The sequence below is a fragment of the Mastigoproctus giganteus genome, chromosome 6, assembly GCF_048544385.1.
Source record: "Mastigoproctus giganteus isolate SK-2022 chromosome 6, ASM4854438v1, whole genome shotgun sequence".
NCBI classification, from domain to species: domain Eukaryota; kingdom Metazoa; phylum Arthropoda; class Arachnida; order Uropygi; family Thelyphonidae; genus Mastigoproctus; species Mastigoproctus giganteus.
In genome coordinates, this window is record NC_143580.1 from 39,745,904 (window position 1) to 39,760,414 (window position 14,511).

General features: G+C 37.5%; 1 protein-coding gene across 3 annotated transcripts in view; it reads right to left on the reverse strand.

The window, feature by feature from the left end:
• The window catches only part of Lrch (Leucine-rich-repeats and calponin homology domain protein), a 380,867-nt gene that overhangs the window by 142,685 nt on the left and 223,671 nt on the right, over positions 1 to 14,511 (reverse strand). For all 3 annotated transcript variants that reach the window (XM_090375083.1, XM_090375084.1, XM_090375082.1), the window contains exon 9: positions 1,240 to 1,367. In XM_090375083.1, the coding sequence (XP_090231209.1) occupies positions 1,240 to 1,367 (128 nt within the window). The remainder of the gene's footprint in view (positions 1 to 1,239; positions 1,368 to 14,511) is intronic.

Here is a 14,511-nt window from a genome sequence, read left to right on the forward strand (position 1 = left end):
TGGCAAGTCAACAGCAGGGATTCAAAAAGAGTGGAAATGTTGAAAAATTACATCCAACATAATAGCAGGGCTTCCCATGCACAAAAGCTCAAAAATACTCTGTTACGCGAGGTTTACTGAAATTCTCAAACCATGTTAGAGCAAAACCATGTTGTAGAAGTACCGTGTTATACAGAGGTTGCCTGTTGTACAAAAATTGCTAATTTAATTTAGTTAATCATTAGTTGATTAGACTGCACTTTTAATGTCTCTCTTTTAAACTCCTGGATGCTACTATTTAGTAGCATCTAGGAGTTTAAAAGAGTTAATTCATGAACCTTCTTAGAGTGGAGCGATTCTTACAAAGAATCAATATCTATTCCTTATTGCAGAGCTGTTCAGTTTCTGTTGCATGCCTTTTCTTTAGACATTTTCACTGGCACTGTTCTTCTGAACAAGGAACTGTAATTCCACTTCTTTCTTTTAAATCAATCTGAACAAATTCACTGACTGGTTGTATCTATTTGCAGTCCAAGAAAAAGAAGGAAGAGAAAAAAAAAATTTTTCCATTCATTTCTTCTACTTGTGTTCTCTGGAACCTTCCTTTATGTGCATTTTCTGAAAATTACAATCTACAGAAATTTGAACCCACCACTGACTTGCACATGGTACTAAATTACTATATGTTGCAATATGTTTCTCCTGTTTGAGGTCATTATGGAGGGGCCCCTCATTAGGGTCAATCTCCTTAAGTGCCTAAGGAAATATACAGCAAGAGATGGGACTCAGTTTTATCATCTAGTACTTCCAGGTGGTACAGAGGTTGGCACACAGTCACTCCTCTGTGAGGTATAAACACACTGTCTCAACTCTTTTCTATGTTGATAGAAAGCCAATGCTAGGTGGCTGTCTCCAGTATCTTAAGTACTTTGAAGTCTTTCACATGGAGATATATATACAAGGTTACTAATGGTCCCAAGAGCATGAAGGCACAAACAATGGATTTAATGACCACAGAATTCATATATTTCTCAATACTAATTAGCTTTCCTTAGCAAAATTTCTGAACACGGTGATTATTTAGTACCATGTGTAACCTGAAAACTGACATTTACACTTCAAGTGATGGCCCAATTTGGCACTGCAACTCACTCAAGCCTCACTGACCAGTTTCTTATCAAGTCCTGAGAAATAGAATATGATTTGAATATATCATGAACAATATAATTTGCAAAATAGGAACAGGAATTAAATTCATACCTGTTATCTAAAGGTTTTTCCAGTTTCTGGTGTTCCCATCTATCTTTATGCATTAAAACAAGATGATCATCTTGAGTGCATTCACGAGGATGAGAGTCATTACTGTATCTTCTGGATATAGTTCTTTGCTAGAAGTCAAAAGAAATAGTACATCACAAAATTATATAGCAAATTAGCACTGAAACTAGTGACAGAAAAATAAAAATCACAGAATTAATTAAATAGTCATGCTTACAATGAAAATTATTTGAGATAGCTAAATATTATTTATATTTTTAAACCAAGTACCTGCTCAGCTAATAGAAAGAATTCATGGAAATGTATTGAAATAAATAAAATAAAAAATCATATTAAAATGGCAACTAAAAACTAAGATATACTAGGGTGCTAAGTTGATTCATTTAAGAATACAGGAACACAATAGTACACAGGTATAATAACACAAGAAATAGACATTTCACAGCCATCCATACCAATTACTGTGAGCATTTCTTTGTCTGATTTTCACAATACTCAATACAGCAGCTTTCTAATAATAGATTCAGTGGCTGACTTCTTCCTCTTCGTTATTTTTCATTGCTTTTTATCATTTTGGCTTACTTGAATGATATTATGTATTATTTTACATTTTAAAATTTCTTGAACGTCTTCAGTAATGATATCCTTTTTTTTTTTTTTTTTTTTTTTTAAGGAGATAGGCAACTAAGGCCATGTTACTCTGTGTATATTGTCTTTAAATTGTGTGTTTCCTAGGTCAATTTTGTGTTTTGCTGGACGAAAAACCCTGAGATTCCGGGAGAAAAAACCCTGAGATTCCGGGAGCCACTTTTTAAATGCAGGTTATGCTACTGCTTTGTGTTCATTTCTACCTTTCTCTTTGTTTTCCTTTTCCCACACTGTTTTGGTTATAACATCCTCTATAATCTTTGCTATATTATTTATATTTATCAAGTTCCCTTAATTGACCATGGAAAATAATTCAGCTAGGTTTACTGTCACGCTGTTGAGTGATATTTCACATAGAGCTCTCAGTAATTTGTTACCAGCAGACCCTCAATGATTGTAACAAATTAACCAACACAACAAATTAAAAGGAACAGAAAGTTTAAGCCATATAAACTGAAGAATGGTGATTGGGAAATGTAAAAAAATTACAAAATAAGCAATACTGAATATTAAGCATGTGACGAATTACCAGGATTATACTGTATTTGAATAGAACCAATCTCTCTAATGCTTTTATGGAATTATGGTAATTTTGGCTATTTTGGGCCTATTTTCCAAAATTTTATTTGTTTCATGTTCTACTCCACTGTTCCATTTCCTCCATTACTATTATCATTCCTTGACTTAATTTTATCATGCATCTTTACCATTTATAATTCTGGCAATATTTGTTTCTGTCACTTTGCAAGTACAGTCAGTTCCCACTTTACAAGTTCCCAGGTTTAAGAGTTCTTTTTTTTTTTCAAGTATCAAGTATCAACAAAATCGAAAATATGTACATTAATTACAATAAATAAATGCTAAACACTCATAAATATGACATTTCAAGCCACGCACATAGCTATACAATACTACAGTACTACTTAATATTATATAGCTATGTGTACTACTGTGCGTTTGTTTGTTCAGGCAGATGCATCTCACTGATTCATATAACATAAAGCAATTACCATGCTGGCGTTACAAAGAGTGGTTGTGTTGCTCTTCATTTTTGCTGTCTCTTCTCATTTCATATTTATCCCCCTTATTAATACTGTACAGTATTCCAAAACGAAGTAATACTATGGAGAGTGATATTAATAAAAAGAAACAGCGAAGAGGAATAACATCGGAAACAAAATATGAGATCATAAGCAAACGTGATCGCATTATTCTTCATCCATCATCATCAGTCAATGATGATGAAGAATAAAAATTTTTTAACGTTTGTATAACAAAAATAATTCCTTTATTATTATAATTTGCTTGATTTTAAGGCTATGTTTTCATTTCTTTGGATAAATAAATCATTAAGCATAAACTATTGTTCTGTTGACCTTTATTTAACAGTACTATGGTCAAATTTTATTGTTAAAAACGTAACCTCTGTTTTTAACATGACGTCTATGGGAAATGAATTTGTGCTTTATGAGTTTTCATTTTACAAGCATGCTAAGAACAAATTAACTCGTAAATTCCAGAACTATCTGTATTATTATTTTTTTTTTGCTAGTTTTTTAATTTCTGCATTTTCACTATTCCATTATTTAATTGAGTCGTTAAGTTGTATTTCTGCTGAAATTTTTGATATCGATACTAAAATTGGAATAAGTATTACAGTTTACATTTATACAATTTCTAAATTTTGTCTCATCAACCAGTTTTTCCTCTCAATGGGAAAGTTGTTCCCCATTTCAGTTTAGGCTAAAAAATATCATTTGTACAGTTCTAGAACAAATATAAACTGATTTCATTTGGAAGGGAAGGGAGGCTGCAGAAGGAGAACCGGTGAAATACCACCACTTTGCTTATTGGAGGCTTGAAGTGGTGAAACCCATGTTTAGTCTCTAGAGCAAAGTTTCCGGCATCCCCCTCCCCCCATACTTCTCCTTCAACCCATGCACGGTACTAAGTACTATAGGTTTTGATACCTTTCATGTTTGGGGTTTTCATAAAAAAAAAAAAAACAACTGCCTTCATAGAGCTAAACAACATGTTTACTGAATAGCAAACTTCACATACACATTTGTTTTATTTGATTTTCCCCCCCCTTCCTTCAAACAAAATTAATTTTCATTCATTTCAGAAGTGTATGTATGACATTCTTAGATGAAAATGATAATGGGAAACAACATTCCCACTGGTAAAAAAAGTACGTGATTAGGCAAAATTTATATTTAGAAATTTTAATCTAAACTGTAATACTTAGTGCAATTTTAACATGGGATTCAAAAAATTTCAGCTAAAGTACAACAAACACTTAAAACCTAAAAATAAGCAAAATAGCCGTGGTGCCTTTTAAGTGAAATATCCTGTATATAGCCAACCATGGCATGAAGTGGCAACTCAAAAGCTTCCCCTGTTCCAAGAAAATGATTTCAAACAGCAATGCAATGATGTAAAAGAGCCACTGCTGTTACCCCCAACTATATACAGTTAGACAACAGCAGTAGGAGATTTATTATGTTATAGTACTGTAAGTTTCTGTAGAGGCTTAAAAGTGTGAAATTGTGTTTTGAACTTCTGACCACAAACATTAATTACAACATATATTTCTTCTAATATGTTCACTGAAAGATGAGAACACAGACTATAATAACTACTACATGGAAGAATGACACTCCTCTGTGCATGTGCATTCATTGAAAATAATTTAATAAAAGCTAACCTAATATTAATATACAATGAAAACCATATATTTAGTTACTTTCTTCGAACCTTCCTCAGGAATGATACTATATAAAAATTGAACTGTAAATCACATAAAATATATAAATTGAGAATGAAAATTACATATTAACTAATAACTGCAAAGGGAATAAATTACAGTGATTCTTTGCTGCTGTTTTTATTATTCCATTATTAATTTTAATATGTAATTTATAGTTTAATTTTATATATTGCTGCCACTGACGGTTCCAAGACAGAAACTAGAGTACATGGTTTTCAATGTACACCACTCCCCGGATATAACACCATCATTTATACTGGGGATTCAGATATACCACAGGTCTTACTTCCTGATGCTGCCATTGGAAAAATTTCAGAGAAAAATATTAGCATTAGCACATGATGCAAGAAAGCAAGCTTATATAGCATCAGCCAACACACACACACACACACACACACACACACACACACACACACACACACACACACACACACACACACACACACACACACACACACACAGTTTAAGCTATCAACTTCTACAACAGATGGAAGTTTGTTACAGCAGTCAACCACCCACTAGCTAAAGGCAAACTTACACATATCAATCCTACAACTGTCTTTCCTCAATTTGAATTTATGCCCTCTTAGGTGATTATTCTGAGCAAGAGGAAGGAACCCATCAGCAATGAGCATGCTCAAACCATTCAAGGCTTTATACGCCTCAATCAGATCATCTCGGAGGTGCCTAGTCTCCAGACACTGAAATTTGCAAAACTTAAGCTTTTCTTCGTAAGAGCAAATCTTTGTTCCATTCACTAATCTTGTTGCCCTTCTCTGTACTCGTTCCAACAGCTCTACATTCTTCTTAAAATGAGGCCTCCAGACCTGTACACAGTACTCAAGGTGTGGCCTGACCATTGCCTTATACAAGGGGATAATCACCTCCTTATTCCTGCCAGAAAAATTCCTGTATATCATTGACAAGACACCATCAGCTACTCTTGCAAACTGTCTGCACTACTCAGAAAACTTCATATCTGCCTGCACAATTAACCCCCGGTCCTTTTCACTCTACTGCTGTCAGTGTAGTACTACACAGTTACCCTGGGGTTACTGCTTCCTATAAGCAGTACTTTACATTTGTCTATGTTAAACTTCAGTTGCCACCTCTCAGCCCATCTGCTCAACTTTTCTAGATCCTGTTGCAGCAGTGTACCGTCATTTGTGTCATTAACAACCCTGCCGACCTTCGTATCATATGCAAACTTGGCCATTAAGCCTGATATACCATCATCAATATTATTAATGAATACAGGAAACAGCAATGGACCCAACACTTAACCCTAGGGGACTCCACTAATAACAGTAGTCCGCGAAGAGCAGTGTCCATTGATTACCACTCTCTGTCTTCTCCCACTCAACCATCCCTTTATCGATAGCAGCAATTTGCCTCCAATGCCACACTGCTCCAATTTGTGCAGCAGTCTTCCATGTGCAACAGTATAAAAAGCCTTTCTAAGATCCAAATATATGACATGAAAATTATTCTTTGCATCCAGTTCCTTTGTGACTACATCATAGTATCCAATCAAATTGATCAGACAAGACTTCCCCATAAACCCATGCTGTGTCCGAGCTATAACTGAAGTTTGTCTAGATGATCCTGCAATGCTTTTTTAACCAGTGCCTCCATTAATTTCCCTGGAACAGAAGTTAAACTAACAGGTCTGTTTTTACCTGTGTCTCCCTTCCTGTGTCAATTACCTGTGCCTCCCTTTGACCCTCCTTTGTGGATTGGGGTCACATTTGTACATTTCCAGTCCATGGATACTTCCCCTGAGTCCAAGGAAGCTCTCATAATTATGGCTAAGGGTTTTTTTTTACTTCCTTTGCTGCCTCCTTTAATATAACTGGATAGATTCCATCCACCCCAGGTACCTTTCTTATGTTTATCTTCAACAATTTCTCCTCCACTTTACTCTCAGTTATTACAAGATTATTAGCATTAGCATTAGTAGAGGCATTTGATGCAAGAAAGCAAGCTTATGCAGCATCAGCCAAAAAAAAAAAAAAAAAAAAACCCACTTCCACTTCACCCCTCTGTTCGTTCAAAATACCTGTCCAGCTGAGCCTTAAACTTATTTAGGCTGTCAACCTCCACCACAAGGGATGGAAGTCTGTTCCACCAACCAACCACCCGCTGGCTAAAGGCAAATTTCCGCACGTCTATCCTACATCTGTATTTCCTCAATTTGAATTTATGCCCTCTCAGGTGATTTTTCTGAGCTAGAGGAAGAATCCCATCAGCATTGAGCATGCTTAAACCATTCAAGGCTTTATACACCTCTATCAGATCACCTCGCTGGTGCCTAGTCTCCAGAAACTGTAATTTGCAAAACTTAAGCCTTTCTTCGTAAGAGCACCCCTTTGTTCCATTCACTAATCTTGTTGCCCTTCTCTGTACTCGTTCAGGCAGCTCTACATCCTTCTTGAAATGAGGCCTCCAGACCTGTATACAGTACTCTAGGTGTGGCCTGACCATCGCCTTATACAATGGAATAATCACCTCCTTATCCCTGCTGGAAAAATTCCTGTATATCATTGACAATACTCCATGAGCTACTCTTGCAGCCCGTCTGCACTGATCAGAGAACTTCATATCTGCCTGCACAACCACCCCCAAGTCCCTTTCAGTCTCTACCACTGTCAGTGTAGTACCACAGAGTTGATACGTTGCTCTGGGGTTGCTGTTTCCCATGTGTAGTACTTTACATTTGTCAATGTTAAACTTCATTTGCCACCTCTCAGCCCATCTGCTCAACCTTTCCAGATCCTGTTGCAGCAGCATAGTGTCAGTAGTGTCCTTGACAACCCTGCCAACCTTTGTATCGTCTGCAAACTTGGACATTAAGCCCGATATACCATCATCAATATCATTTATAAATACAGAAAACAATAATGGACCCAACACTGAGCCCTGAGGGACTCCACTAATAACATCAGTCCACGATGAGCAGTGTCCATTGATTACCACTCTGTCTTCTCCCCCTCAACCACCCCTTTATCCATAGCAGCAATTTGCCTCCAATGTCACACTGCTCCAATTTGTGTAGCAGTCTTCCATGTGCAACAGTATCAAAAGCCTTTCTAAGATCCAAGTATATAATATCAAAGTTATTCCCTGCATCCAGTTCTTTTGTGACTGCATCATAGTATCCAATCAAGTTGGTCAGGCAAGACTTCCCCTTAACAAAACCATGCTGTGTCTGAGCTATAACTGAAGTCTTGTCTAAATGATCCTGCAGTGCTTCTTTAACCAGTGCCTCCATTAATTTTCCTGGAACAGAAGTTAAGCTCACAGGTCTATAATTACTTGTGTCAGCCTTTGATCCTCCTTTGTGAATTGGGGTCACATTTGCACATTTCCAGTCTATGGGTACCTCCCCTGAGTCCAAGGAAGCTCTCATAATTATGGCTAAGGGTTTGCTTACTTCCTTTGCTGCCTCCTTTAATATAACTGGATAGATCCCATCCACCCCAGGTGCCTTTCTTGTGTTTATCTTCAACAGTTTCTCCTCCACTTTACTCCCAGTTATTTCAAGATTCTGTAGCTTACTGCTAGAGTTGAATACACCTCTGGCATTCCCCTCGCTGAATAACTCCTCATGTGTGAATGTCGATGCAAAATATTCATTTAGTTTGTTAGCTACCTGAGTAGGATCATCAACACTTGACCCATCAATATCAAGTGGACCAATCTGATTCATCCCCTTCCTTCTAGAGTTTACATAAGTAAAGAACTCTTTGCTGTTTTTCTTTGCATCCCTTGCCAAGGATTTCTCGTAATCTGCCTTCGCCTGCCTAACCTCCTTTGTAACTTGGTTGCATATCAACTTGTATCTATCATAGGCTTCTGTGTCATGTGTTAATTTGTATGTATCCCATGCATTTTTCTTCTCTGCCATATGCCTCATTAGTTCATCTGACATCCATTTTGGCCTAAACCTTGAACAATATTTCTTAGTTGGTATGTAAAGCCCAGTAGCTTCCAAGATAAGTTCTTTGAATGCTTCCCATTTTGAATTTGCTGTTGGTAACATCATCAGTTGGTCCCACTGTATAGAATTTAAATACTGTCTCAGTCCATCGTAGTCGCCTTTACGGAAGCAATAACCTTTCCCTTTACCCCTAATGGTAGTTACCTCTTTGAGTAAATCCCACTTCAGCACACTGTGATCACTGCCACCTAGTGGTTCATTTATCTGCAGATTCTTAATGCATGAAGAATCACTGCTGATAATCAAATCAAGAGTATTACTCCCTCTAGTTGCCTCCCGAACATGCTGATGTAGAAAACAATCATCCAATAAATCCACAAAAGCCTGCTAGTGTGTGAGTAACCAGCCCCCAAATTCCGGTCAATATCTGGGAAATTAAAATCTCCCATTATAAGACACTCTGATTTACTGGCCCACTCTATTTCCCTGTACAGTTCCTTATTATACTCATCAGAGTCATTAGGCCTACAGCACACTCCTACTCTCAATTTTGATCTCCCAATGTTTATGTCACACCAAACTGACTCAACACTGCACTGTCCAGCGATGTCGACTGGCTTCACTTCCTTGGTTTTTATGTGTTTCTTAACTAATAGCATAACCCCTCCCCCCTTCCTATCCTGTCTATCCTTTCTGTAGACGTTGTACTCCCCAAATTGCAGTTCTGCATCCCTTATATCTGTGTGACACCACGTCTCTGATATCCCAACAATATCTGCCTTCGATGTTTTGAGCAATACCTCAAATTAATCAAATTTATTTACTAAACTCCTAGCATTGGTGTACACGCAAGTATACCTGCACCTGTTTCTATTCTTAGCTACCCTAACACAACCCATGTGTTTACTTGTACCGCAATGGCTCCCAGCAGTCTCTGAAATACCATGCATCTTGTTTTTCAGGCTTCTGCTCATTCTAATAGAAGCAGTGCAAGAATCTCTTTCACCTCTGCCAGTGGCTACTGTCAATCTATTGGTCTTTGTCTCCCCCCAAGCTAGCAGTTTTCCGACCCACCTAACACTGCCTCGATAGCATCAGCAAATATTCTTGCACCCTTTCTATTTAAGTGTATCCCATCCCTGTAGAAGCAATCTCTCCTGTTAACAAGTACAGTCCAGGCTGAAAAAAATTCTACCCCTTGAGCCTTGCACAATCTTTCCAGGGCCGAATTGATCGACAAGGCTCTCATCATATACTCCCTCCTATCGTGTCTGGGCAGAATTGCAGACACTTTCAAATTCAACCCTAATTCTCGGCTTTTGTTCAACAGTGACCTGTACTTGTTAAGTAATTCTGCCGGTCTCCTACTCTTAATATTATTAGTGCCAACGTGTACAACTATATCACCTTTTGTGCCCTTAAAAGATGATATTCGCTCTACAACGTCATCAACCTTTGCCCCTGGCAGACATACCCTGGTCCTGTTCCACCTATCTTTTTTACAAAGCATGTTCCCCGTTTCCCTGACAATAGAGTCACCAACAACTACTAGTTCCTTCGGGACCAGCGCATTCTGCCTTAGGGGTTGTCTCTGTGTCACGCGATGCCCAAGTGCAAGCTCTGGCATTGATGTGGGCAGCTGAGAGCTTGATGGGCCCCTCAATTTAGTTTCTTCGAGGGCATCCACCCTGTCCTTCAAGCTCTCATATAGGCCCACAAGAACGCCGAGTTGTTGCCTGATATCGATACACTCCTTGCATCGCGCGCACACAAAGACATGCCCCTTGGCAGTATCATGTCCCGTACCCGATTGCTCTGCAAACATCAAGCAAACAGTGCATTTTATAAGGCTGTCAGTCAGAGGACAACTGCCCCCCCTCAGTTCTGCTCTGAGCCACAGCACTTCCATTAGCTTGAGCCTTTTGCGTTGCTGCTCTGGTCTGAGTCATGATTCTATTAATTTATTAATTAATTATGTTATATTATTAATTATATTACGTTTGTAATCTAAGTCGTTATATGTATTTATTTAAACGTACAATTTAACTGCTAACGAAGTTCAACTAATGCTATCTAGTACGGTATATAACCGACGTATATCTATTACGGTATCACAATGGCGGGAAAGTTACTAACGGTAGCGGTAGTTACGAACACGTGGAAACCCTTACCGATACTTTTACAAGGCCGAGTAAAGAATAAATACACCAAATTAATCAAAAAATCACAAAATAATGTTATACTATTAAATTTAAATCAAAAGTTTTAGAAAAACAATAATTTCAAATCAATAAATAAGAAAAATCCACTTAGCGGCTTTGAACACGACCGTCACTAGTAGCCTCGTCAGCAGACCCCATTATCTAGCTTACTGCCAGAGTTTAATACACCTCTGGCATTCCTCTCCCTGAATAACTCCTCATGTGTGAATGTAGATGCTAAATATTCATTTAGTTTGTTAGCTACCTGAGCAGGATCATCAAAAGTTGAACCATCGATATCAAGTGGACCAATCTGATTCATCCCCTTCCTTCTAGAGTTTACATAAGTAAAGAACTCTTTACTGTTTTTCTTTGCATTCTTTACCAAAGATTTCTCATAATCTGCCTTCGCCTGCCTAATCTCTTTTGTAACTTGGTTACACACCAGCTTATATATATCATAGGCTTCTGTGTCACCTGTTAATTTATATGAATCCCATGCATTTTTCTTCTCTGCCACACGTCTAATTAGTTCATCTGATATCCATTTAGGCCTAAATCTTGAACAATATTTCTTAGTTGGTATGAAAAGCCTAGTAGCTTCCAAGATTATTTCATCAAATACTTCCCATTTGGAATTTGCTGTTGGTAACATCATCAGTTGGTCCCACCCCTATAGAATTTAAATACTGTCTCAGACAACCGTAGTCACCTTTACGAAAGCAAAAACTTTTCCCTTTACCCCTGATGGTAGTTACCTATTTGAGTAAATCCCACTTCAGCACACTGTGATCACTGCCACGTAGTGGTTCCTTTATCTGCAGATTCTTAATGCATGAAGAATCGCTACTGATAATCAGATAAAGAGTATTACTCCCTCTAGTTGCCTCCCGAACATACTGCTGTAGAAAACAATCATCCAACAAATCCAAAGCCTTGCTAGTGTGTGAGTGACCAATCCACAAATTCCAGTCAATCTCTGGTAAATTAAAATTTCCCATTATAAGACAATTATATTATATTAACGTTCCCCATTATATTAACATTCTTTTGCAAACCTTGCACTGCAGGAGGCTTCCCCACTCGGTATTTGCGAGAGAGGGAACTCTTTCCTTCGAAAGATTTCCCTCTATTGACCGTCCTTCCTTGTGTAAAGGTTGTCACTGCAAAAAAAAAAAAGGCAAGCCATAGTTTGAGACCTGTGTCAGTTATTTTGGCATTAAAAATGTTTTTGCTGGCATTATTCCAAAAATTTTGTAATGAAAACCCGTCGTGCAAAAAGCATTATGGAAGTGATGTAATCTTCAACTTCTGCCAGAATTGAATTATTGTAACTTGTATTGTTGCAATCATAGTTGTATGATTGGAGGCCTCATTTTAGGAAGGATGTAGATTTGCTGGAGCATGTACAGAGAAGGGCAACAAGATTGATGAGGGGAATAAAGGGATCCTCTTACCAAGAGAGGCTTAAGTTCTGCAAATTGCAGTGACCTTATACAACTCAATCAGATCACCTGCGCGGCGATCTGATTGAGGTGTATAAGGCCTTGAATGGATTGAGCAGGCTTAATGCTGAGGGGATTCTTTCTCTTGCTCAGATTACAAACCTGAGGGGGGTCAGAGATTCAAACTGAGGAAAGACAGTTGTAGAATAGATGTGCCTTTAGCCAGCTGATAGTTGATTGTTGGAACAAACTTCCATTTGTTGTTGTTGTTGTGGAAGTTGATAGCTTAAATAAATTCAAGGCAGAATTAGATAAACATCTGGAATGAATGGATCAGTGAATTGGGGTGTTTTTTTATTTTTATGGCTGATGCTGTATAAGCTTACTTTCTTGCATCATGTGCCTCTACTAATGCTAATGCTAATTTTAGTCATTTTTCTTTTTTTACATTTTTGCGAGCTTTACAGATGTAGCTATCATTCATAATAAATTAAAATTGATTTCAGGGGTTATGGTGAACATTAATAAAAGAAAGTCATACACCATCAAGAAAAAGCTGACTGTAATCGAACAAGTAAAAAGTGGTGTCTCAAAAGAACAAATAAAACAGCAGTTGGGTATCCCAGAGGGAACAATACGAGGATGTATTGTAGAAGAAGGAAGACTACGTTCCTTCTTGGATAAGTTAAACAAAATCCCAGGACTGGAAAAGAATAAATCAAAACTCTGCAAAAACAAAGCAGTGGATGATTGTTTATACACGTAGTTCATTCAGAAATGTAGTTTAGGAATTCCACTGTGAGGTCCTATTCTGAAGATGCAAGCAGAGAAATTTTTTCAAGACTTAAAAGCTTGATGATGAATTCTCTGCCAGTGATGAATTGGCTATGGCACTGGCAGAAACATCATGGCATTGTGGAAATAACAATTAGCAGTGAAGCAAAATCATCAGATGCTGATAGTGCAAAACAATTTATTAGTGACTTAAAATTTACGTATGAAGGTTTCTGTGATGAGCAACTATACAATTGTGATGAGTCCGTACTGTTTTGCAGAATGTTACCAACAAAATTTGTGGATTTAAAATCAGCTCCAAACAAAGCAGGATTGAAGTTAAGTAAGGATCATGTCACTCTACTGTTGTGCTTGAATAAAACAGGACCCCATAAGCTGCCTTCTGTGGTAATTGGGAAAAGTAAGAATCTGCGATGAAATCCATCAACCGAAAACGTCTCCCTGTAGAATACATGAGCAGCTCAAAAGCATGGATGACTGCAAATTTATTTTTGACCTGGTTCCAAGAAATGTTTGTACCATCAGTGCTACAACATTTGAGAAAAATATGCATCAAACCAAAAGCATTACTGTTTTTTGGTATAACTGTCCAGTACACCCACCTGCTGACAGTCTCGTATCCAAAGATGGAAAGATTTGGGCTATGTATTTACGAAAAAATACCACAGCATTAATCCAGCCCCTCGATCAAGGAATCGTTTATAATTTAAAGGTAAATTACAGATTCGAGCTAGTTTTATCTTTGCTGTCCTCCAATCGTGATGTTAAATTTAAAGGAAGTAGCATACAAAATTGGTCTTGCTTCGGTGAGTATTTCGGAAGATACAATTCAAAATTGTTGGAGAAAAAAATGGTTTTCTGATAACAGCTGATGGAGGGAATCAAACTGTGACTAATAAAGAGCAAAACAGTGGAGAAATTGCTATACATTGTGATATAGAGGCAGTTAAAGATACCCTCGAGAAACAGGAAAGGATGGATGAAGTGATGGGGAAATGAAAGAACTAGAGGAACAGCCTGTCGAAGTTCCCACAGATCAGGAAGCAGTACAAGGCTTAGAGATTGTGATTGGGTGGTAGAGGCACAGCAGGAGGTCAAGCCTGTAAAGGTTTTGCAATTAGTGTCTTTAAAAAATATGATCCTGCAAAAATGATTCTCCCATAAAAAGCAACAAAAAAATTACAGACTTTTTAAAGAAGTGATCAAATAAATTCCTTGAATTTTTTATAATTACTGTATCTACTGCTACATGTTTTTTGTGAAAATAAATAATTTTTGAAAAATTCATTGGTTCACTCATTAGTATTAACCCTTCCCAAGTGGATTTTTTTTGGTCTGCAGGTGGAATTTAAAAAAAAATTAATGCACAGAATCATGGAATAGAGCGTGGTAAATATCGCAGATATGGTCGGATTTCACTCGTGTATATATTTGGAGTCCGTTCGGAGCAAGAAT